Source organism: Rissa tridactyla, chromosome 9 (assembly GCF_028500815.1).
Source record: "Rissa tridactyla isolate bRisTri1 chromosome 9, bRisTri1.patW.cur.20221130, whole genome shotgun sequence".
Lineage (NCBI taxonomy): Eukaryota > Metazoa > Chordata > Aves > Charadriiformes > Laridae > Rissa > Rissa tridactyla.
The window spans coordinates 36297709-36324358 of NC_071474.1; the positions used below are offsets into that span (position 1 = coordinate 36297709).

Below are 26650 nucleotides of genomic sequence, written 5' to 3' on the forward strand. Positions count from 1 at the left end.
TTCCATTGCTCAAAAATATAATCTTTTAAATGGAAATAAATGACTGATACACAGTGCCTTTAGATGTTGTCCTTACAATACAAACTACCCAAAACAAAGTTCTCCTTTTTATGTACAAATTAAGCACCGATCCACAGTGCACACTATTCTAATTGTGACCCCACCCTCCCTGCCACACATCAAAAAACCCACATGGGGATAGACCCTGTATTCAATTTTTTCCTCAGGTGTTTTTTTTTGTTGTTGGGGGTTTTTTTTTTTGTGTGTTTTGTTAAAAAAAAATCCATTTGTTATTTATACCTACAAGTATTCCACCACTATGTGCACAGAACTGAAGTTTCTCTAGTACATGTCCAAAATTAAAAAAAATAGTAAATCAATAACTTCTTGGAGGCAAAGTCAAACTATATCTAGAGAACATTAGAAAACCCCAGTTATTTAAAAAGAGGTACACTTTCAAGTCCAACAGGCCTAACACAAGCAACCTTTCCAAATTCTCCCAGAAGTTATCTTAGGGTATATCCCATGAAAAACAGCCTCCCTGTAGCAGCATGAAGTCCCGCCAGTCAGGCTTGAATGACCCACTAAAGGACAATAATGCATAGCACACACCATACTTCCAAGTCTTCCTCCTTGTTCAGACAAACATGGAGTGACATCTCGGCTATCTGCTTTCTGAAGTATTCAGAACAGGACTGAACGAGTTGGAAGGAAACAAAAGGGAAAGTCACATTTATATACATCTCTTCAGTGTTTTACTCACAACCGCCACTATCTCCAACTCTGTGGGCTATTACAGTTACCCTCAAAACAACTTTTGTCTTCAAAGTGTTTTTCTGGAAAACAGATTCTGAGCCACAAAAGCCTCAACAGCATCCTACGTCCCTGTTTTTTTACTTCTAACGTATGAACTATGCTATTTAAAACACAGTACTCTGCCATTTTATGCATTCCAATATGTGCACAGGGAAGAGCTTGGCAAAAAGGAGTCCTGTGCACTTTTGTGCAGAGAGAAAGCAACCTTTTCTTCATAAGGATAAACCTGAAAGCTGTGTTTTAATGTATCAAACATTCTGAATGAGACTAAAAAAAAAAGGTAGCTTATAAAGTTTTTAGGATGTACTTTGTGGCTGTTTCTGTTTTAACACTAATAAATGGGTATCAGACAGCTTTGCTGCAAGCAAGCATACCAAAGAACCATTAAAAAAATCCAGAGAAAATCAGAAGTAGTGCAAACTATACCTAGTACTAAATCCATTTCTAAGCAAAGTACATTCCAGAGATTCAGAATGCTCTGCAATAAAGTTATAACAAATATATACTGCTTGTCAGGCGTTTGTTTGCATATTTTATTAAAATGACGGATTATTACTTATACAACTCAGTATGAGAAAGAGACCCAACAGCTGACAGTGCTAGAAACTGCCTGATTGTAGCACTCAGCTCTGTCATTAATGCCCAGACATTTATTACTCCATGTACTGGTCTAATTTGAACTCAAGACTTTTCAATGCTGAATAAACCAATGGAAATCGCTATTTCTTAAATAAACAGTCCCCTCAACACAATGACCCATTCTAAGTGGCATCTATTCCCTCATCAGGTGGAGGGCAACCATAGGCACTGAAGAACTCATTGGCTTAAAATTATACAATTGTTCAACCCAATAAAGGTGGATTAAAGCTTGAAGCCCTTTGTAATTCAAACTTGAACATTAGATTGCTATATATCAGTCCAAATTCTTTTAAAAAAAATCAATACACATTCAGAAACTCTGAGTTTTTAATTTCTGCAAGGAAGGAACTTCCCAGGAAGTCAGTGGTTACAGATTCCAAGGGCCAAGGTGTGTTTTTTTTTCTTTTGAGTTGAGTTGTTTCACTTGACAAAAATATTTCCATAGGGTTAAGAAATACTACTTTTGCACTCTTTGGACAGAATTAAGCATTTAGAAAAAGAGAAGGCTTGTTCCCACTATGAAGGAAAGTGCTGTATTTTAGAAGTTCTCTGCAGGACAGCTTGACAAGAGTCTCAGGCCTGTTTGGATTTATAGCGAGAGTCAGAGATAGTTCTGCAATTATAGACTCCCCAAATGATAACAGACATGCTACTCTCTGGAGGTCTATTTATTGTAACTATGCCTTTTTTGAAAACTCAGCTTTAATATTAATCATTAGTAGAAGTCATCTTACAGGAGAGCTTTTCATTGTATTCTGCCACAAAACTTCTGGAAGAAAGGTTGCTGCCAATTCCATTTACTTGTTAACTATTTTTTTTTTTTAATGCTATCACTTTTTAATCAGACATTGAAAAATACAAGATAAGGCATTTTCATAGCCAATTTCAGTTTTGGAGGAAGATTGTTAAATACAAAAGATGCACCAGAAGTCTGTACACATCTGACCCATCATGATTAGCATACTTCATAAATTAGTTGAATGAAAAGATTTTCCTCTCAAAAGAGTCCGGATTTCTTAACATAGGATTTTTACCTTGAAATTACTACAGAAGAAAAAGATTACTGCAGCATTGAAGAAAGGATTATCTAAAAGTTTGCACATATTTACACATTTAAAAATTACTTTTATATGGTTTACAACTAGGTTCTTATTTCAGAAAAGCAGCACAAGCTATTCTCTACAGCTGGGTAATTTCAGTATAGTTGCGGGTTGTCGAGTGTCAGCACTACCGCAAGGTTTGCTTCTTTTGACCTAATGGACTTTAAAAGAAATTTATCTCTTGCCTCTTTCGCAGTTAGCAACAACATTTTCAAATTGCTCCGATCTGCTGCTACTGGGGATACCCACATTCACTGGCTCCCAAAGCTACTCTTCCTCGAGCTGAGAGAGATGCTATCTGCAGAGAAGATACTCGATGGAAGTGCAGCTACTGTCACCCATCGGAGGCTGCATGTGCTGTTCTGTAACATGCTTGATTCCCCTACTCCATCACAGACTTTCAGCCCACATCAGAGCCTGGCTCTTTTAACTAGCCACGTAACACTGATATACCAATGGAGCAATTTATTATTTTTACTCTATATATATGTAATATGTAAATATCTTGTTGATTCACAGCATTTCAAACTCACATTATAAAGTTTGCAAATTACTATAAGCTATTCTAATGTGAAAAAGCTGTCTTGATTTCACACGATATTGGCCTTATGATAATGCAAGCACTGCTCTATCAAGAGTATTTATTAGAGCACATAAAAAATTTATTGCTCAACTTCATTTGTGTTGTGTCTTGGTTACAACAGCCACAGAATTTATGGAGAAAATAAATAGCTTTGACATCCTCAGTTAACCTTCTAAGGTAATTCACTGATGAGTAAGGTTGTAGAGCAACCGCGTAGCCCCTCTTCTCAGCTTTGAAGATGATAATCCAGCTTGCACCTTCTGAGTCAACCTCGATAAAACATTTTTCTGCTGAGCAGTTTAAAAAAAAATAAGTCAGTGAACAAACATGATTTCACATTGCGGTGACTGTTATAAACAAGAATCTGTAAAGCATTGCAATTCAAAATAATATTGTATTATACAGGGAAGAAACAGTTGCCCTGTTCAGGAATACATCATGGAAAGATTGAAATTCAGTTTTTTCTTTTTTCTTTTTACCAGTATTTGGTTGTTCTCACATCTTGCTGCTTTGGTGGCTCTACATAAACTGTATCTGTGAAGTAGAGATTACATATTAACATCACTTAAATAACACGTGGTTTCTCAGTGTTTTAAAATTCTGAATTTATTCATCTGCCTTGTTACTTGCAAGTTAAGGCTATAGACAGTTTTGGCACTCTGAAAATCCCCAATGAACATTAAGACCAACATATTTGGACAAGAGGAATACAGTTTATTCAACCTGAATCTCTTGTCCATGCCCTTTTCACTTCCCCACCACCTGATCCTTGAGAAAGCTTTCACCACTGCTCTGCTCAGTATGACTAAACCAAGTATCCAGCTGATGTCATGGGAAGTCTAAATTCTACCTACCTTCACCACTCCCGTTTTCTTAATATTGACACAGGAAGAAGCTAGCGACTAAATCTCTGATTTGTCCTTTCTTCCTCACTTCCCACATTTGCGTGGTCTCACCATCTGCATTTGCCTCCTCACCAGCAAAAGCTGTTGCCCTTGACCAAGGAACCCCTTGCTCTCAAATGCAGAAATACATCAGTAGCCCTTCATGAGACATTTGGTTGCTTTTACCAAGACTAAAGTTTCAATGTGATCTCAGGATTAAAGAAAACAGTTCACCTGAGTTTCAGAAACAGGTGCAAAAGGATTTGTTGGCCTTAGACCAGGCTGCATATACATCATTGACTGGGGTGCCATCAAAGGAGCAGCTCCAATCTGAGGAGGTACCTGTTAGATAAACAAAAAACCCACAAAAAGGTATATAAAATTGAAACTAATTCTAGAAGATACATCTTTTTGCATTCATTGTAGTGTAGTAGAAAATAAGCATATAGGCACACACACACGTAAGTAAAGTCAAAGCTTTTTATACAGCAAGTTGTTTTTTTTAAATTTAGAGCAATCTCTTCAAATGCTCAGTGTGAAAAAGATACCAGATTTCACACACTCTTGACCTTATGAAACAATACATGTAAGTTGCAGAATGATTTGAGTATAATACTGCCTGCCATGAAACCCACTGGAGGAGACAACTAGGTTTTTCAGGAATACAAGACAATCACATTTCTTACCATTCCATATACAGGCACTTGAGGTGTGGTCAATGGGTACGTGATAGGAGCAGGTACCTTCAATCAAGAAAATTATAATGTATTTTAGATGAGCACATGCATGCTAGTAACATATATATTTATAAAACTGTGAAAAATATGTATTTTTCAGTACTTTAATAACCAATGTATTTACAAGAAATTGACTTACATATCCAGGATAGTGTACTCCATTCTGGCACAGCAAAAGGAGTAAGGACAGAACATTATTTAAGAGGTATTAGAACTGGAAATTCTAACCAAGGGATGGACTCAAGTCCAGTACTGTAACTATCTGTAACTACACCTAACTCATTTACTAAAACAATTAAAGAGGGAGGAAAGACTGGCAAGGACAGTAACATCAGTAACTATGTCTGATAACTTGGATAGGCTCCCTGCCTAGAAAGCTATCACTAGAGTAAGATTTAGAGAAAAAAAAATAGAAGTTTTAATAAATCTAGCCAGATTTGAGTATATTGCTTGCATAAACATTTGTGTAAGAAGCTTTTAGAGGGCATGTCATGCAATATTCCTTCTTCCTCCCACTATGTGCAAGAAGGGCATAGCAAAAAAACCAAAGAAGCCAGCGACCATTCAGCTTAAGAAACAAATAGCAAAAGAAGTTGAGTCTGCTAAGTGTTGCTCACATACTAATTTCTGATGTCTGCAACACATCACAATACAAAAAAAGAAAAATGAAGTGCATCTTAAGCAAGTAATAACTTATATCAGGTTCACAAGCACAGTGATGCATGCACTTCATATTGCCATGCATTGTTAAGTAGTGCTAGTTATATTAAAAATGGAGTGCTAGTTAAAATACTTCGCTATGAAAGAGTATGCAGACTATACGTGAATTGAAGGGTTAGTACTCTGAATGCCGCAGACCAAGCCAGGACAGTTAGGCCTTTCCAATACCGGGGCACTGATTTTAAAGATGCTCATCTCTGAGCTAGTTCTTTGCATCATTAATTGTTGGAATTCCAAGCAAATGAGCGAGTAGGTACCTGACATAAAGCACTCACATGCTTAGACCAGAAAGTATTAAACATGAACACATGAACTAAAAAACACAAACCCAAATCCACAGTGATCAGTATGTGCGAAGGTGCCCTCTATCTTTCAGAAGTAAGAATGCATTAGCACTTGAACATAACACGTTCTAGAGCATCAAGAGTGGATAAAGAGATTTTCTCAGAAGTCTCACATAAAAGTGCTATACCACTGAGACATCCTCTCATCTGAATTTGAGTTTCATTTTTGAGTCCAATACTGGATTTAATATTCTATTTAACTTTGATAATTTTGAATAAGCAAACTCATGTAAGATGAGGCATTATGGGCAAAGCTACTCTTACTGGGAAATAAAGTCAGACCAGTCCAAAATTCATAGCAAATGTGACAATTACCCTAGCTGTACATATAACCAAGATAAGTATTATATTTCTCTCTAAGACAGCTATAGTTCAGAAGTGGTTTGTATTTGTATGAATGTTATGAATAGAATATACTTTAAAAATTTCTTTTAAAAGCTTCTTTTAAAAGCATTGGGAAGATGAAATGAGAACTATTCGTTTAAATAACTATAAAACTTCCACTTACTATTTTGTATTGTGTTAAAAATATGAATTTGCTCTTGACCATTATCAAAAGTCCAAAGTGCTGCTTGACCTGATAATTTAGGTGCCTTGCAGGGGCTGCAGCAGTGTTTCATGTGATAAAATTGAAAAAGGAGAGAAAACTGGAAAGAACAGCAGTTTTGCCCTTGAAACACATTCTTCGGATTCTTAAAGGTGCATGTATGTGCACGTGGGAGGCAGGTAGGAGCATCTCAAACATGCACATCAAATTTTCTGCTTTGGGCTCATTTGTTTCAATTCAAAAAGAACTTAGGGACTGAGATAAATAATTAGCCTTTCACCTGAGATGTAAGTCTTTAAGGGACAAGTTTTATAGTGAGGGAAATAAAGCATGTGAAATCTCTACCTCACTCAGTTTGAGAAGTGATCCTACAAGCATACCCCCCGGCCCCCAGTCTTGTCCCAAACAGCCTTTGCTATTCTTTTCAAGTTAATTCAAGCAGGGAGGTAGCATTTGCTAGAATGAAGTGTGATTTCAATAGTACAGAACTTACCATATGTGGAATAGTGGGTAAGGGAGTAGGGTTCCACGTGGTCGATGTGCTTGTTTTTGCTTGCCAGTTTGTTCCACCAGTGAGTTTTTTCTCTGTAGGCTGGGTCCACTGCATATCTGATCTAAAATGAAACTGTGTATTAGTTTTCACAGAAAGTCAACAGCCAGAGCAACAACAACATAATGGAAAACCAAAACATGCCTTAATACATGTAAACAGCTGAAATCTATGGGTGGAAGAAACACTCAGAATTTCAGTAACTACTTAGATATCTCTGTACCAGTAAATATGAAATCTGGAGGTTTTGTTTTGTGTTAGAAGTAAACTATCATTACTGCACTGTACAGCATAATGATTAACTGGAGTTTATGTAACCGCAAGATCTTTTATGGTGCTTCATAAAAATACTTAAGCAAAAATACAGCAATTGCAAAACTAAAGCAAATTACTTCAGAAGTTAAGGCTGACCATGTTATGGTGACTGACCACAACCCCACTGTTTCAACTCTGTACTTGGTACCAGATTACTTTCAGGAGTTGAGACTCTTGCTATTTTAGTGCTGATAAACTGTGCCAGAGACTACCACGTAGTCATGTAAGAATATTATAAATTCATGTGTGCACTTACTTTTTGGATGGAGTTCCTCCAAAGCCAAGATCTAGGGACAAAGAGAAACAAACAAAATCCCTAAGTATTTTTATTTGGGGGGGGGGGGGGCGGCGGCACTTGGTTTGTTTTCAGTGACAAATGGGAAAGTTAAATTTAGAAGCTTCACACTTACTTCCCACTAGATTAGCAAGTGAAGAATCGAGGTCATTTGCCAAAATTTTTCCGCTTTGTTGGTTGGCTAAAGTGGCTCTTTGACTTTGTGGCGGTACTGTGGGTTGCAATACATCATCTAGAAAGTTAAAAGCTAAACAAAGAACATAAAAGCAACTGTTAACAAAACAGTTACATTGCATTTAATAAAAGACATCCATAAGCCAGAGAGGTATTTCCTTTAGAGAGCACTAAATAGCTTGAGTATTTATATGCAGAGGTTCAACATGCTGCAAGTGTTTAAGGCTTAGACAGAAGCAGATTTTAACCACCTATTTCTGTATGGAATACGATATTGTAGCTACACATCTAGTAGAATCTTTAATTTTACTTCAGCAGTAACTGCTGGTATTTTTAAATTAAGATGAATCTTCCCTAAAACTGAAGAAGAAAGAAGGTTGTTAAAGTTTCAAAGTGTTCTTTTAACACAATACAGCAGTAAATTCATAATACTGCTAATATCCTGAATGTACAGAAGAGTTCCTTTGGTATACATTCATAAGAACCTGGAATATACAGCAAAATAGCACCAAGAGAAAGGTCATAACTCAGCTAGTCTTCAAGCAACACACACACCGCTAGTTTTGCCTTTTCATAAGTACAACACCTCTCAATGAAATTAGAGGGAATTATCATGTATCAAGAGAAGACACTGAAGTCATAAGTACTGAAAACAGATTAACATAAGCTTACCCATTAAGAGATATCCAGTGGGCCACGTTCAAAGTTCATTCCCGCAAAAAGAGAGGAAACCATTATTAGTTAACACTAATTTTAAAACAAACAACTATGATTGAACTGATTGCCTGTTATCTTATGAGCCCTATAATCTGTTTGCAAACGTATTAAGTTATTAAATTTTGAACTGCAATAGCAATTACACTAAGTTGTTAAGCAACTGTTGCCTGTAGGGCATAAATTAGTCATAAGCCAGTTTTTACCACTTGCAGTCCTGTACTCTGGTGCTGTAGATTTTCCTCCAAAAACAGCATCAAAGTCCACATTAATTGCTGAAGAGGTGGTACTTGGAGGAGCTGAATGAAGAGGAAAACCTGAAAAAAAAGTTTAGAGTAATCAAATACACCTGTGGAGTAATACCACTCATTACAGTGAAACCAGAAAGGGTTTTTTAGAAAAAATAAAATCAAATTACCATCAACAGTCAGAGGATGATACACAGAAGCATATGTAGGTTTATGAGCACTAAAGTCATCTTTGTAAAAAGAGAGAAGAAAATAAGATCAGTTTAAAAGAGAAAAAGGAAGCGGGGACCCAAAAAATTAAGTCTGCTATTAAAAATTAAGAATTTTTAGTAATAAAAAGGGTTTTTTTTTATTTACGAAATTTGAAAAGCTCAAGTAACTCCTGCATTCCCCATTACAAAAGAGAAAGGAGGTTGCAGTTTGAAAGAAATCAGCAAAAATCCCAGCAACATCGCAAGTCTTAGGATGTCGAGGCCAGGCAAGCTGAACAAAACAGTAAGTTATTTCAAACATAGAAATAAAACTTTAAGGAAACATATCATTTACTACATCTGGAATTAATGCACCATTTTTACTTGTTAATAAAGAGTGACAATTGGTCCAAACCACAAAAAGATTACATGGCCCAGTTTACTAGTGTTATTATGTCCAGTTGCAAAGAAGTTACATGGGGTTTGCTTGGTTTTTTACCACTAAACAGTTCCACTGTTTGTTTGGAGGAAAAAGCAGAATTGATGAAAGGGGTGGCAGATTTTACAGCTTCTTCAACTGGCTTCATGTCAAAGATGTCCAGATGAGGTGGTGAACCAACACAACCATTTGAGGACGAGAAAGGACCTTTCAGATGCAGAAGTGAAGGAAAGAATACAGAGTACAGATAATGGAAAAGAAAAACAGACTGAAATGATTGCATATGAGAATCTCTAGACAAAGTCAAACTGTAAGTATTCCACCATCAGCCCATTAAAGATACAAATCCTCATTTTCAGATAAAAATCCTAATAGCTCTATTTAGGGAAAATAATTCTAGTATTGCCATTGGGTGGGAGGGGGAAAATGACAGAACATTTATCAATCAAAAGAGTTAGATACTATGTGTTTGGCTTCAAGAATCTATTTTTTAAATAGCACATATCAATTCCACCTATTAAAATACCAACACTTACAATGACGTTACCATTGCCTTATTTCACCATTTAAGACATTTTGTTGACCTTTATCCTGATTATTCTTTGGAGGGATGGGCAGAATGCTGTGCCCAAGAAACTGGGAACAACGATAGCTTTATGATAAGGACTTGAAGTCACCAACACCTTTTAAATGAAAAGTGTATTAAATATCACTTAATGGAACGGAAACAGTAGTCGAGCATCTTTTCAGTTACATCTGCTTAGTTTTTATTTCCCAGCACTTTTAAACCTTGATTTTTAGTTACATGTTTTCTACCCATCCCCTTTATTAAATAGCTCCTTCATTCCAGCTACTGTACATTGACACTACTGTTACATGTTAAAAAAGGTAACTTTTCTGTAACAGTTTACCAGAGCTTTCAGATGGCTTACTCAATATTCTGTCAAGGATAAAAATGTTTGGATGCAAAGTAATTAAGATTTAAGACTTAGGTTCATTTAAGTATGAATCTGTATTTTACTCTTGTATTCTAAGAATTTACCCATCGTTTAGACAGTCAAATCATCATCTCAGCTTACCTCCCCAAGCGCTGCTTGCCGATGTTGATATAGCTGGAGTACTCTGCACAGTTGGAACAAATGCAGGCTGAAGATCAAAAAGATCACTAGAAAGGTTGGGCATGCTGAATAAGAAAAGAGAGAAATATGAAGGTATGTAGTAGGCATTGTATTCTTGCGTTATACAAACACTGATACCAATCTCACTTTCCTCTTTTCCACTAGTAGCCCATCAATAACAGTGGTACAAAACAAGACTAGTAATTAAGCACTTATTGATTAATGCCCAAATTCCTGTGAATACACCAGGAAATCATCAGCAAAAGGTTATTCTTGAAAAGTATTTGAGAAGTAACTCAGATCAGTGCTTTGCAGTTTATTGTGGAACTACAGGCCAATACAGTAATTTCTGTTTGCTTCAGAAAGCAAAGTATCTCTCACCTATTTGTTGTGGGTGCTGGTACCGCAAAGAGGTCAACAGCTACGGTGGTATTCACACTTTTTCCTGATAAGGTGCTTGGGGATGCTGATGTGGAAGTAGAATTTGATACTACAGAAATCTCTCTTAATCGCTGCTCCTGAAAGATGAGATATACAGGTGGCATTTTAGTTTTATTAATTTCTTAACCCTGCCTGAAGGTCCCAAAGACCTCTTCCAAGAAGAAATTTGAATTATCATCTTAAATAAAACAATTATTCTTCTGTAGAGTCCTGAAAACAGAAAAATTATTGAAATTAGAGATAGGATTATTTGTTTTAACAAAGCCTTTAAAAATCAAATCACACTAAAGCCACATTCCATACAACATGGGCAAAAATAATTCCCTCCTACCAATAATCAGTCTTACAGTAGCAATGCTGTATGTTCGGCTGCTGAGATGTAACCTAGAATTGTTGTATATTTATTTTGTGAACCTTTGAGATAAATAATAATATCTTGTAAGGAAGAATATACATGGTTTATATCATCTGTCTGCTATTCCAATCGTACTCCTGGTAGAAGGGTCACCACATATTGGCAGCCATGGCCTCTCAAGATGAGCGTTCCCCCACCAAGAATTTAAGCCAATCTTGGTTTCCACCTGTATCCAGTTAATAAAAAATAATCTCAGAATACAAACTTGTAAAAAAATATAGTACCTTAAGTGCCTGCAGTCTAGCTTGTTCTTCCTCCAATGCCTGCTGCTTTTCTTTCTCATCCATCCTGCTAAATGACATTCCTGTATTGGCAAGTGTGGAAACAGCACTGGATAGGGCACTAGCTCTAAAAACAGTAATAATTAAAAAAGTTTTGTTAAGAAAAACAGTCATGTATACATCACTTCTATTTTAATCATCAAGTGCATTATCTATTTGTATGCCATTCCCCCTCCACTCCAGTCTTGTCTTCCCTTACTCTTTAGTACAGAAAAGCAGACACCCAAATAATGAGGGAGTTCAGTGAAAAAGCAGCACAGGATTACTCTCTCAAGTTTCAGCAGGCAGGAACTGGAAAGTGCAGAACATACCAGTTGTCTTCTTTCTTTAAGGTCATATAGACTAGACTGGAATTCTAATCCATTCAAGCAGCAGAGACACAGAAAGCTTGTTTGTATATATTATACATATCACAGTAAACAAAGCACAGAAGTTATTCCCTATATAGTATACCTTTTAGTATATTTCCCTATATAGCATACCTTTTAGCAGAATACTGTGGTAGAGGAGCAAGACAGCAACTCAGGAATGTAGCTTACACTAATAGATCTTCAATATTTACTGAGTTTCTGTGAGAGAATGCTTATGCCTAAAGATCTCTCATCACTCTTCGGTCAGAAGTACTGTTCATACAAATCGATACCATACTTGACAGAAAGAATAATACAATTCCTGTCAGCACAAAGTATCTAAGCCAATTTGGCTGTTCTGAGAAGGGACTGAAGAACTTCTATAAGCATGTTAAGATAAATTCATGGTCTGAGAGGTAGATAATTTACAATAAAGCTAAATAACATCCTATCTTGGTTAAAAAGCTTCAAAACCCAAATACCTTAAAAGTCTTAGAAGCCAAAGGACTTCAAACAAGCAAAAGCTAAAACAGTAACGTACAGCTCAGTAGTTTATTAGAGCATAATAAGGAGTCTGTCAGAAACACAGGCAGACATTTCAAACATGACTAAGCTATCAGACTACTACTCACTAGATGCTTCATTTATACTTGGATATATTTGGAAGTGAATAAAATTCCAAGGAGAACACCAAATGACTGAATCCTGAAAATTCTTAATATGAAGATGACAAATCCTAAGTATAGGAATCGTTGTAATTCATTGGGTGCTTACCTGCTGGCAGCAGAGACTTCTTTTGTTTTCTTTCCCTCCACAGAAGCCAAATGCTGTTCCAGTGCTTCAAGCAAGCTGCTAGGTGCCTAAAGTTAAAAGGACTTATAAAACACTGCTTCTAGACAACACACCACTGTTTAGTACACAGATTGGTTTCTCCATCCACTAAAAACAAACAAAACATCAATTGTGCTTTTGGGTTTCGCTGCCATCCTGCAGACCTGGATTCTATCTACCCAGTTGTGGTGCCTCTCCTTTTAAAGAGCCACAGGGACATGAAGTAAGCTTTCCACCAGAATAGGTCTGCTTCTGGGAATGCAAGTTGCATTCTTGTTTTTGGTGATAGTATTTGCTATGTTAAGATTAATCCAATAATCACAGCCGATTAAGCAGTATTCCCTTAAAACTTGCAGAAGTACCAAAATAAGGCCTTTGCATTTTGATCCCTTATCGTAGAATCTTAGGGTTGGAAGTGACCTCTGGAGATCATCTAGTCCAACCCCCTGCCAGAGCAGGGTCACCTTGGAGCAGGTTACACAGGAACACATCCAGGTGGGTTCTGAATGTCTCCAGAGACAGAGACTCCACCACCTCTCTGGGCAGCCTGTTCCAGTGCTCTGCCACCCTCAGGGTAAAGAAGTTCCTCCTCATGTTTAGGTGGAACTTCCTATGCTCAAGTTTGTGCCTGTTACCTCTCGTCCTGTCACTGGGCACCACTGAAAAGAGCCTGGCCCCATCCTCCTGACACCCACCCTTTAAGTATTTATAAGTGTTGATAAGGTCCCCGCTCAGACCCAAATCCCTCAGCCTTTCTTCATAAAAGAGGTGTTCCCTGTAACAACAAAAAGCCAATCGCTTTCCATTCAAATACTTACAGTCAAAGGCTTGCATTAGATACACTTGACTACAGCAGGATGTTTGGTTTGAGAAAAAGGCAATCAAATCCAACCTCATCTCAACAACAGTATGGCAGACCAAGTAGCTATTCAACACATGACTACAATAAACCTACTCAATTACTCAGAAGCCATCAGAAACTAGCAACACCACCCCAAATACAGGTGGTTTCTGGTGGTTCCCTCCTCCCCAAAAGTTTTGAAAAGTTTTTAAATATTAAGCTGTTTTTAAAGGAATGAAGAAGATTCCAAAAAACAGGCTTCTTGCTACCTAAATCCATCAGGAAGTCAGGTGCTAGACACCTCGGCTAAGACTTCAGACACCTAAATGAGTTTTAGGTGACCAACACTCATAAGCTTACCAAGACTTAGGAGAAGACAGCCATGACATTATTCAGTCCCTGAAAGAAAGATTTTAACTGACAGGTAACAGAAAAGAGCAAGTTTAAAATACACAGACTAAGGCACACCAGAGCTGCTTTGGCTCCTACAGAAAACAAGAAAAAAGCACCAATCATAACCTGCCTTGTTTCTGCCATATACTTGTACCCACTACAGAAATATTTCTTCCATACCAAAGGAAACAGCTTCAAAGCTCAGAATAAATTTGAACTCATCTTTATTACACAGTCTTAGTAGGAGGTAAGATTTCTCCAAATCACCCTATAAAAACAGCCTCCATCAAGCAAAATAACTGGGCTAGTACTTTTGGAAGAGTTCACTGCCTTGCTGTTCTAGCCCCATTGCTCTCATGGCTTTTAACTACATAGTCCACACTCCATAAAAAGAGTGAAATAAACCCCACTGCAGATTCAGATAAAGGGAATAAATTCTAAAGTTTTAATCTACTTGCCAGCTCCATCCTCCTCATCTAGCAGGGTTTCAGAGACATTACGCCTCTCTTACTACTTGCCAACTTGCAGTACATAGAACAGATATGATAAGCATTGTTTGGAAGAAAAACAAGCTTGCCCTTGCTAGTCCTTCTGTACCAAAAGCTAGACCAAAGTATTTCCTGGAACAAGGAAAAGTATTAAACACAAGGCTTTGGTAAGTTCCCCTCTGAAATACAGAGCACAATTCTAGCTTCCCACATTCAATGAAGGCTAATTCAAGTTACAAGAGACACAAAGAAAACCAATTAGAATAATCCTATAGAACAGCTTGTCTTAAAGTTAAGGCCTGAGTTGGTGTTTTTTTCTGTAAATAGAGCTAGGTAAGCTAAGACAGTGTAGTTACCTCAACAACTGGTCACGAATAAATTCAGTGTTCAAACCAGACAGCTAAACCCCAAGGGGGAACATTCTGAAATACCCTCCTGGAAAGGTATCAGGGACAGGAAAAAAAAAAAGCCCAAACCAAGAAATCCCTTACTTTTACTTCTCAGGAGGAACAGCAGTTGGCAAAAGGCACTGTGTGATCCAGCTGGATAGATAATCTTAATAGCCATAGGCTATACCCTAATTCCAGAAAGTTTTTTTTTTTCCTAGTCTTCATTTTTTTTCAAGGCCACTAAAACTTATCTGTATGGAAAAGCATATTCTACACTTATTCTTTCTAAAATCTTCTAAACAATCCCCTCAACTATAGAACCTGAAACCAACAAACCATAAGTTCTCTGAACTTTCTCATTGCTACAGATATCCAACAGAACATCAGAGACGAAATTTGGAGTGAACTGATCTCAGTAGTTTTATGTCAGAAGAGGTGCCTGGGCTAATAGAAACATTATGATTTGAACAAGGCTGTATTTTATGACTCAGCCTCCCTCCCCACACCCAAAGACACCTGACAGACCAACATCCATACAGAGGAAAGTGACCCAGTTGCATTCATGAAATACAGCAACAGCTATAAACAGAAAGTCAGCAACAGCACTGCGAAACAGGGCTCCTACAAAGGAAAATACTTTCTTTACAGGAACTGGTAAAAGCGTCAGTAGTGTGAACACTAGAATCAAGGAAGAAAAGCAGCTACACAGCAGCAGTAATAACAAATCTCTAAAGAGAAACCCATTCTTGTCACGGACAGCTTAAGGGAACTCTGAAAAATGCATATCCCAGAACTGAATACACACCAGAAATGTAAATAAAGTATGTGGAAAAAACTAAATATGGTGGACCAGAATAGAAACAAAAGACATGATCCCATCAGGACTTATTTCAGAAACATAAGCAGACTGAAAATTAAATTTTTGTGAAAGCCTGGTATTAAGAAATTTTAGGAAATTCTTTTAATAGGGCACTAAATGGATGTTCATTTATTCAACTCTTATTAAATGCCATGAAATTTACTATGGAAGTGGAATGCTTAACAGTGGCACTGAAATTGCCAAAATACACAGGATGCTGATGTCTACCACCACAGTTCAGAGTTGCCTTTCATGTTTAAGTGCACTTACAACAAAAATATCTGAGGTATTAGAAAAAAAAATGTCCTGAGAACAGTAGATAGAAAGGGTTTTGCTCACTGAAAGTTTCAGATCTAAAAAGCAGCAAAATGAAGTTAAATCTCCTGTTCTCAGTAAATCAAAACCACCCCTGCTTTGAAAAACCTTATAATGACCCAATTAACTGGACAAGCGCACACAAACCCACTGAAGTATAACTTCAGACTTGAGTATAATTTGATTAGCATAATACAGACCAGCTGAATACTGCAATACTAATAAAAAGAGTAAGATGCTAAGATCAAACACCAATAGGAAACATCAAACTACTGTTTTCACTCATCACCTGCTCTTACCCGGCTGGTTACAGTCATATTTCTTTCCTATGACAAAGGCCTGGAAGTTCTTAAATGGGTTAATATTAACTGCTAGGAGCAAGTATTAGAGATTTGTACTTTGAAACATGTATTTCAGATGCAAAGGGAGTAATGAACAACACTGACAATGGAAGTTTGTGGCTTAGATTTCATTTCCATATTAAAAAGACACTGATGAAGTATAGGCAAATCTTCACAGTAGGTATATTTTTACATTATTAACCCATGAAATTTAATTTTGTGAAGGTAGTGTAGGACTAGATGGGACTGTCCAAAGTTTACACATTAGATGTTAACTGTTTCACACTGACTCCACTTAAACAGCTTGAGTACTCTAGACCTCTAAGGCACTCCGGTTTATTGCCTGAGACTCCTGACAGCTATTTATCCTACCCATCAGGTTACTCTGCACTCCAGAAAGAATACCAAATACCTCTGTCCCTGTTGGGTTGGTCCTAGGTTAGAAACATAATGTCCCTACAAAAGGGAGGAACTGCAGAGTAACTTTGTGCACTTCTGTGGACTATCAGTGTTTCCTGTTCAACAAGGTCAAACCATCTTTCTCACCTCCTTTCTGCCCCACAATTTATCCTCAGTAGAAGGCATTTCCCTGCATTCTGCCTTTTAGACTAAATTTTCCAGTGCACAACCTGTATTGCACACGTCCCTCATATTACTGAGTAATACTGAAGCCAGCGTTAAATGCTGATATAGAAACATCAAATCTATCCAGACCTCAAGGGAAAGAAAAAAATTCTTGATTGAACTAGCTAACTGTAATCTTTAAGTGTATTGGAAGACATTAAGTTACAGTGAAATGGAAGGTTTTCCTCAAGGCATGGCAAGATGCTTGTGGCTTACATGCCAGTGAATCTGCTGCAACAAATACTGGAAATTCTTGAAGAATATTTTCTGTAAGTTTTATTGCTTTAAACAATCAAAAGATCTTATTAAGACCCGCAAAGTGCAAGTACTGAGTACATGTAATTCATGGGAAAATCACCATACATATTTCCCATATATAAATACATAGAAGAGAATACATTCTCGAGATAAACCACTGCTATGATACACAGCAACCTTTAAAAACACAAAGAAAATAACTGGGTTAATCAATATATGTACACTGACCTGAGTAAGATCTGGAATGTCACCCTGATCAATTCCAACTTGCTGAGTTTACAAAAAAACAAAGAAAGAAAAAAGTACATTACTACATGCAGTAGCAACAAAAAAAAAGACAGTGATATCTGAATGTTACATAGAAACTAACATATTAAAAAGGGATATTCATAACTTTCTGAGCTGGTACAAGTTTCACTAGGTACACACTTTAGAAATCACAAATGCATTAAACTGTGCCTCCAAGCAAACCCAGCTTTTCATCCAGCTTAACTTTTTCATGCAGAACAGCTTACTGGCAGCATTAGAAACACCAACATTGCTTACTGGAACTAATTCTCCATTTTTAGCAGTTACAGTAAAGGAAAGCACTGCAAATAGACCGTAACATTCAGTTCATACATTCTGCACCATTCATGAAATTTATGACAACACTTCAGAAAGTTTAGTATGTTGTCTGGCTAATGAAAATCCCAAGAATCTCAATTCATTTTAATGAGCATATACAATCTTTAAAATACCTAATCTGTAGAATACGTCCTTGTATAGAGAAGTTAAGCAAACATTACTCTGTTTGTGAAGTTGTTATGAATACAGACTACTATACCAGTATAGGCAGCTAAATATCATTTTCATAGATGTAGATTTACCTCTGCTACTTTGAGGAATTCTGACAATTTGGTCATTCTGGCTAGAAATTTTTTGTAAATATCCAAGCCTTCTTTGCACTGGTTCTTCTTCATATCAAAGTACCTTTCTGAGGATACAAATAAAACTTTTGTAAGGTAACAGCCTCCCCAGCAAAAAGCTGACACAGTATTACAAAAGTTAATTCAAGACAAGCTTCAGGGAGAGAACAGACAGGAGTAACTCAAAGCTATTCCGATTTTAAAGTTTACACGAATACCTGACATCTTTTGTAATAAGTCAGTCAATAGAAAAACACTGATTTTTCTATTTCAGTACATTAGAATATAATGCAAAGCGTTATTAAGCATGGATGCGAATCACTGCAATTGTTAAATTTGGTACTCAGAGGAATATTTTCAAGAAGTCAGCTTATTAACTGGCAATGAGGCAAAATATTTTACCATCTGAAAATATTCCTGGTATATATTTATATTTTTAGACCCTGTATCAATACTTTTTGATGTTTGTAAATGGGCTAAGTATCCAAAAGACATCAGAACGGCTACTGAAGTGGTATACACTGAACTGACCTACCAAAAGGAGTACCAATTGCATCCTTCACTTATGGTTTTGCTCTATATATTTAAAGATATTTCATTGAGTAAAAACAAACTGATCAGATGTTTTAACTCAGAAATTTGCTTGAATAGTCATTATAAGGCTTTGCTAAGAGCTTATCGCTCTTAAACAAAAAGGCCTACATGTCATCTACTAGGCTCACGTAGATTCAGGTACTAAGTAAAGGTGAACAGTCAAAGTAGTATGGGAAAACAGAAGTCAGTCATACCGTGACTATACTAAATACTCAAAATACCCAGTATCTCACTACTATTTTTACAGTCCAATTGCAAAGGTTATCCACTGCGCATTTATGGTATCTGGCATCTTTGTTTTAGTCCCGCCAATCACCCTCTCATCTCAATTTCTGTTTCAAGATGTATTCTTCTAGGTAGAATCATATGTTTAAGCCTATGCTAGTTGCCACTGAAACTAAGACAGGCTTTACTTCATGGTAATGGAGCAGAGATTTTATTAAGAAACCGCAGTCAGAAATTGTCTATATTCCTTAGTTCTCTCAGCATCTTTCACAAAAGTTCAAAAGCTAAAAAAATTCTCACATACCTAAAAGATTAATAATCCCCTCATTGTATGCTGCAAAAAGTCTAATGGAATCTTTAAAGAGGAGCATAAAGGCAGCATTTATAACACCATTTGTTAGTTCATTTGGATTTGCCTGTGTAGAAAGCAATAAGAAAGTAAATTAGTATTTAATAAAATAATGAAACTCTCACTTCAAAAATGAGAGTGTTACCTAATACTGATCTTAAAGTACTTACATCGAAATCAAGGAGTGCATCAAGCTGGTTCTGTATGATTGGAAGGGTTTTCAGAAGCTTTTCAGCATTCATGGTTCTCATCACTCCATCTAGCCTACAGAGTAGAAGCCACACGTGTACAAGTTACCAGAAGATCTCAGCGTATTATGCTGTTTCAACAGTACTATGTTGCTTCAAAGGGCCAAAAGGAACACCAATCTATGATAAGCTCAAGTACACCTGGTATTTCGACTCCCTCCACCCCCCCGCCACCCCCAATATGAAAGCCCGAACAAAAGAAGCAGTAACACTCTTACCCTCTTTTCATTTTGGTGAAGTCAACTGCTACAAGTCTATACGAAAGTGCTTTTTCATTCAAGTATCTGCTATATCGCCTAATGAAGGTAGACATATCATAGCCTAAAAGTTAAGCATTTTTCAGTTAGACATTTTGAGAGGGAACAGGTTCTTTTAAGTTATTTTCAAGAACTATTCTCCTACTAGCCCATTTTACATCAATTTGCAGAACTGTTTTTCACCTTGAGATGTAATGTTACAGTTTCTTCCCAACTTTCTAAGATTAGGAAAGCATTCATTGCAATTATGAGAATAAACACCTAAATACATTAAAATATTAGGCAAGAACCAAGCAGCTGTTATTAAGATGTTCTTGAAATTAGACAAAAAAAATGTATTCCTAGTTAAATACTGAAGACTTTGGTAACTTATCTGCCAACGCCTCAAAAACCACATAAAGACCCAAAAATGTTTTCTACCATTGGCAAGTAATTAAAAGACTTCTCGGACATTTGAAGGAGTTCTCAATATTTATACAGGACATCCTAGTTATCATTCCATGCACCTTAACAGTAAACATTTAATTCTGAGACACTAAAATGCAATGGCAAAAAATAGATCATTGTGCTAATATTCATAAGGTTTATTCTAGTCAGCATTAAGAGTTCACTTCTTAAAATTTACAGCTGTTTATGCACATTACAGACAAATTTCTAGCACTCAGCTAGGAAACTCAGAATCTCGCTTTCCTTGTGTCTACATTCTTGGATGGACATTCTTTGGTGCTTCATGGAATATAAATCATAACACACTTTCATTTCCATGTCATTTGTCTCCTAGAGTGCACTGACATAGGCACTATCACAGAGCAAAAAAGCAGTAGAGTTATTTCCTTCAATGAAAGATCCTTACCCTGCATGGCACTTTTGTCCAGGTAGTTATTTAAATTGAACAAAGTGTTTCGGGATGCAAGATACTGGATAAAGCGCTGTTGGTGAAGAAAAAGTTGAGAATATCATTGTTGTGAGAGTCAAAACATTTAAGATAATTACAAGAAAACTACACTTACCTTGTAACCTCTATCAACAACAGAAATTACTTAAAAGGGAAAACTTTACAGGAAAACTTGAAACCACTAACTAGCAAAGCCTCTGAAATCCAAAACTCCAGCAAAAATATAGATTTAAACTAAATAAAAAGATATCACTGCCCACGAATAAAAGGCTAATAACCCTAGAGGAAGCTGCTTACGTTAACTTTGTAGTTTAGAACAGACAAGCTGGAAAACACAAAACAGAAATACCACTCGCATTATCCAAGCTCCTGAAGTTTGCAAAGCTCTACTGCTTCTGTAGAAGTGGGAGATGGGTTAGTTACAAACTTTAAAAGTATTTAGCAACAAAAATGCTTCTGGAACTGTGGCGAGCTGCAGCACCGGTGATATAATTATATATGTATATAATACATAATATAATATAATGCAGCTATCTAAAAGACATTTAAGTTTTGACAATTAATAGCTGGCTCCATAAATAATGCAAGAGTAAGAGACAAACACATCCAGGCAGCAAGGCAGTTTTAAAAGTTTCTCTGCCACTGTTCCACACAGATCTCCTATGACTGTGATTTCTTTCTTGCTTGCTTCTTTGTATGTGTTTTAGTCCTTAAAAGAGGATTATGATCAGTAGGGCTTAAGGAACTTGTTACACCTTTGATCTGAATCCCTCTGCTGCCGCAGCATGCAGGGCCTGTTCCTTCACAGTGGAAATCTACCTGTCTGCCAGGTTTGTGTTGTCATGCTCCACAAAACTAGCATATTTTCAGTCAGGCTCAGTATAGCACCTGCTCTCTGGGAACTGTAATGAGGGCTTAGCACAGCAACAAGAAAATTCTTCTCACAAGTACTATTCAAACTGAAAGCAGTACTTTCACCCTCCAAGGGGCCCGAATGATTCCCTAACTTGTCATCAGTACCACCTCATCAGTAACTCCATACGTGTTCTCAGCCTATAGGTACAGACTTCACACAAGTCTACAACACACAGCTTGACTACCAACAGCTCTGGCACTGTTTTAACTTCTTATTCTCCTTTTCAGTTAGTTTATCTGGTCTTTGTACATCTTAGTACCGCATTCAAAGAGATACAGAAGAACAGCTGGAACATAATCAGGAACAGAACAGTGATATCAAAAGGTGTCTATACACATCTCAAAACTAGTTCTGAATCTGTTCTGAATCTCACTTTAAAAGGGCCAAGGCTAACTCTCACTCTTCAGATGTCAGGGGTCTTGCATTGCACAATGCACAGGTGAGAGTAGTTTTAATCTGTTTCACCCAAAACTTCATCACAAGAAACAGGTAGTCATGTTGAACAAGAAACTGCAAGACAGTGATTGTTCAGAGAACATTTTCACCTTTTGCTATATTTACTTGTACTTAAAATAGAAGTCAAACATCTGGTAATTACTTTATCTGTTTAAGAAAAAGGTTTCTTAACATATTAGAAGAGTGAGGAGTACACTCATGTTCCACCTGAAATTACAGAACTAGTGTTCTAGTCACTTCAGTAGATTAAAAGGAACTAATCTTTTGAATGCACTCATTCAAAGCTGAGGACCAGTTTTGGTACAGACATGAAAATTCAACTGTTCTGCCACTATGAATCATTGTACAGACAAACAGATACTGACTGGTAGACCACAACTCTAAGTTTTGATTTTTTTTCTATGGTTCAGTTGTCTGCTTTTTTTTTTTCTTTTAAGTTTCAGTGTGTAGATATGAGCTGTATTGGAAGAGAGAATAAAATATACAAACTGATTTACAGCATTCAGTTTAGCTTTACACTTGGAATAAGCAGTGAATTTTACTTTGTGTTTACTTCTCATTATCCTCTAATTTCAGCTTATTATTTGTTGAAACTACGATTTAAGCCCATAAATAACTTGGGTAAGTGTTAACAAAGAGCACACTATGTTTTACAGGTCATTTCAATTAAGTTCACAGAGCTTTGGAGAGAGGGGAGGCAACACTAAGTTTTCAGAGCAGTTTAATGGCTGGAAGCAGTATCTTTAAGAATCATGATTTCAATACTACCAGTAGTCAACAGCGATTTATTAGGAGAATGACTATGCACAAGTTCACAACTAAACTGTTGCCTGACCACGACAAAGTTTAGTTTTTAAGGGAAGGGCTGTGTACAAGAGGCTATGTTTCTAACGCCATGTTACTGTCTGGTAAGCTTTTAATAAATAGTGATGAAATAGTTTACATGAACCAAATGCAATAGAAACCTGTTTCAGAGGAATGTTAACAGCAACAATATATGAAGATTTAGCCCATTAGATGATAACTTGGAGAACCAAATATTCTAGTTACCATATTCCTCCCTCCTTTATTAAGTATTCTTATCTGTTAAAAGGTTGGCTGCACATTTATGTAGTGCTAACAAGACTCTTTCGCTGTGCTCTTACTGATAAGCACTACCCTAATAAAGAAGAGCTCATCAGAAATTTTTCAAGTCTCTGTTCTAGAAAGGTCACTTATTATTCCCTCACAGCCCAACCCAGATGCCTGCAGGTAAATTGCAAACACTGATATATTTTGGTATTGAAATAATAAAGGAATATCTTATTCTCTGGAGAAGTACTTCACAGCCATCAGCAGCATAAAAACAAAGACCTTTGAAAAATTGAAGTATGTATCTAATGCTTCATAGATTGAGACAATTTTTTAAAACGCTGTCAAGGAGACTTTAACAGAACTAATAATGTCTTACCTCGTTTCCATACATCATGAGGTGGTGTGTTGTAATTAGAGCTTTGAACACTACAACCCAGCTACTGTTTGCAGTTCTCTCAAAGAGTGTGTCTGCCAACTGTGGAATATTCACATTCATTTCATTTGTGCACTGTATTAGATCTAAATTAAAGAAAAAATAATCAAAGCATTACAATGAGTTATATGCTCAAAGAGGATCATCATGTTATCTTGTGTTTTTACACCGAGAATTCATACTGGAAACATTAGCTTCAGTCCTTTGTTTAAGAAATAATTGAGCTTTTTTACATTCCTTGCTCAAATTCACTGCATTTTACTGAAAGACTCCAAGTATGAACTTCAAAGGCATTTCAATAATTTTATGGAGTCTCAATATCTCCTCAATAAATAATGCGCCCAGCAGAAACACTATGCCAATTTCTAAATTGACCAAAAGCCAGTGTAGACCTTCTGGATGCTCAATGCCTGAAGTCATTCAATCTAACCACAAAAATGAAAATCAGGGAAGCAAGGAAAAGCCGAGACATCTATACCTCATGAGATCAACAGGCAGCAAGTACCCTGCAACTCCAGCCTAAGCGTGAACACTGACACACATGACAGCAAATGAGATGCTACAAACCTGTAATAAGCTTCTTTTCTATAAATATCAGAAGCAAGAATTTGCATCTATACACCTTCCCACTTAACTAAAATAACCTAATCACCAACACACTGAGTATTCTATGGTAGATCATGGCAGGTCTCAGGCTTTTGTATGTAAAAAAAAAAAGCTCCTTGTGTCCAGGACCAATTATAAACTCAATAATAGAACATTAACTTGGGAGGTCAGAGTCTCTGCCCGAGTATTGGTACAAAACTAGAACAGGCTCCTGCAGATACATGGGAAAAAAGCCTGCCTGAGAATGCCAATGAAAGCACTTGCTGAGAAGAGAGCAAAGAACTGAACCCAGGACTATTCTAAACCCCTCAAGACATGCACAGGAGACATTTATTCTCTCTGAGCTAAATTTGTCTCAGGTGTGATCAAAGTACACCCTAAGGACTGGGCAAGGCCAGTAAAACAAACACCTAGTTTGAAAAGCTTCCTTTGTGGCCTCTTATTTAAGCCAAGCCTCTAAGCAGCCTGTTGGCTGCAGAGCAGCATCGCTGTTTACGTGGTTTGTCTGGACAAGCACTTGAAGAAGGGCAAGTGCTGGGGAAGTTGGGCAACAAGTGAACACAGAGGTGCCAGCACCACTCAGATAGCCAACTTATTTGTCTTGTTAGCAGGATGTAGAGGACAGACTACATTATCATTAAGTAGTTTAAACATGAACTTAAGACACCACGCATTGGTAGTTTAGGGCAAAGTACTTCATAGAAATAGTGCACTTAGAATTTCTATCTGTTCTACTGCACAGAATATATTACAGATGTATCTTAATTAAAAATCTGTTTATTAAGAACATAAAGTCCTTTGATTAAGGATCACTGTTTAGAATAATTGAATAGCCAGAGTAATTTTAACAGAGTAAAGAGTTTTAGATAGTATCTTGTCAAGATAGAAAACTATAAAATGCAAATTCTAGTAAGTTACTGATTTCATTCTGATGTCAAAGATTTCCAAATACGTACAAAACATGCAAACTGGGATGAAAACTTTCATCCTTACAGTAACACACAAAAACACTCTAGTAAGTACACAACAAGAGCAGTTCTGAAGTTTTAAGCAAGCTTACATAAAAATCTTGTTGTTGATGTAGTATTAAAATATTTCAATATTGACAAATTTGAAGATTCTCAAAACCAAGTCACATGATAGATGCTGCTTACCACTCATGGCTGTATCATTGTGAGATGCTGTGTCAAATTAAGTAGTACTTTAAAATTTCTAGAAGACCAGAGAGTCTGTAGACAATTATTGCCCCATATAATGGAGCATGTCCCAATTCCAGGTTTCATACATAGAGAAAACTGTAATGTTAATTCAACAGCCTCATCTATTGAATGAGAATTTTGTTACAACATTTCTAAGTAATTCTCTACCAGCACACATTAAGGAAAAGAAGTCTTCCGAAATCAAATCAGTTTCTAAGCAAACATTATGAAGACACTGCTGTTAGATCTTGCTCAGTATTTTTGATGTAACTGCCAGCACAGAAGTGACACAGAACTGTTACAAGTCCTGTTTTCATTTTACAAAACTCAAACAAACAAACAACAAAAGCCCCAAAAACTCTCCACAGGGCAATACCTATAACATTACTACTAGGCAGCAGTTAAATTCCATTGATCTGCTGAGGTCAAAGACCACACAGATAGCCTATTGAAAATACTATTTCTGCACAAAGTCCTTTTCCTTCACACAACCACTAAGCAAGTCAAATTTTTCACTGAAGATTTTCAGTATTAAGAGTGCTTATTAAGTAATAGATTAAACTGGGAGGGAAGATGCAGGTTAAAAAACAAAAAAACTTTCTGCTCTCAAGTCAAATTAGCCAAGACAATTTCATTCATATTTTGCCAGCACTCTCCACAGAGATCTCAATCTTGTCACCTTCCCTCAAGCTACGGTCTACCAGCAGATGTTCCAGTAGACCCTAAGATGATGCCGAACAACTCAGAGATCCCTCACATATAGTTATGTCTAAAACTTATAACAAATGTGTTCTTACAGTGCTGCTCAGGCACAACATGACAGAAATCCTACTGTTAGCAACCGTATCAAATGCTGCAACTGATCACCTCCCCTTAAGCCAAACATCCACAAAAAAAAGCTCTGGCTTATCATGCCGTCATGAAGGTTTACTACCACAACAAGCCATGCAGATGTCTACCTTCATAAGGGAGCAACAGCCTTCTGCTTTGGTACACAATCCTAAAAGAAGTCTTCTGTCAAGTGACAGTTAACAGACTGGAAGTTGATTGACCTCTGGTACGTTTGAGAAGTTCACACGTTGTTGTTTTATTCCCCAAGATTCCATGTCCCAGTAATTCTGTAAAAGTGCTACTAGGGTTTTCCAGCATGGGCTACTTGCTTCTGCAAGATTTGAGCTTAACCATTTTAAAAAGCAATCAAAAGGGAATATTTCATATACATAGGGCTACTCAGTGAGTAATCCAAGCTG

At 36.9% G+C, this 26650-nt stretch overlaps 1 protein-coding gene across 11 annotated transcripts in view; it reads right to left on the reverse strand.

The window, feature by feature from the left end:
- Window positions 1-275: 275 nt before the first annotated feature.
- Window positions 276-26650, reverse strand: part of LOC128914740 (phosphatidylinositol-binding clathrin assembly protein-like) — a 31581-nt gene continuing 5206 nt past the window's right edge. Inside the window, exons 2-22 of one of the 11 annotated variants that reach the window (XM_054214214.1) lie at window positions 23539-23681; window positions 20675-20750; window positions 19783-19885; window positions 19487-19580; window positions 19272-19383; window positions 18110-18216; window positions 17469-17510; window positions 12676-12761; window positions 11495-11618; window positions 10796-10932; window positions 10376-10479; window positions 9357-9503; window positions 8837-8896; window positions 8625-8735; window positions 7646-7777; window positions 7492-7522; window positions 6864-6984; window positions 4709-4765; window positions 4257-4364; window positions 3618-3672; window positions 276-695 (exon numbers count right to left, since the gene is read on the reverse strand). In XM_054214214.1, coding sequence (XP_054070189.1) covers window positions 3658-3672; window positions 4257-4364; window positions 4709-4765; window positions 6864-6984; window positions 7492-7522; window positions 7646-7777; window positions 8625-8735; window positions 8837-8896; window positions 9357-9503; window positions 10376-10479; window positions 10796-10932; window positions 11495-11618; window positions 12676-12761; window positions 17469-17510; window positions 18110-18216; window positions 19272-19383; window positions 19487-19580; window positions 19783-19885; window positions 20675-20750; window positions 23539-23681 — 1910 coding nt within the window. In that variant the 3' untranslated portion in view covers window positions 276-695; window positions 3618-3657. The other 10 variants (XM_054214213.1, XM_054214212.1, XM_054214215.1 and 7 more) reach the window with 10 other exon arrangements.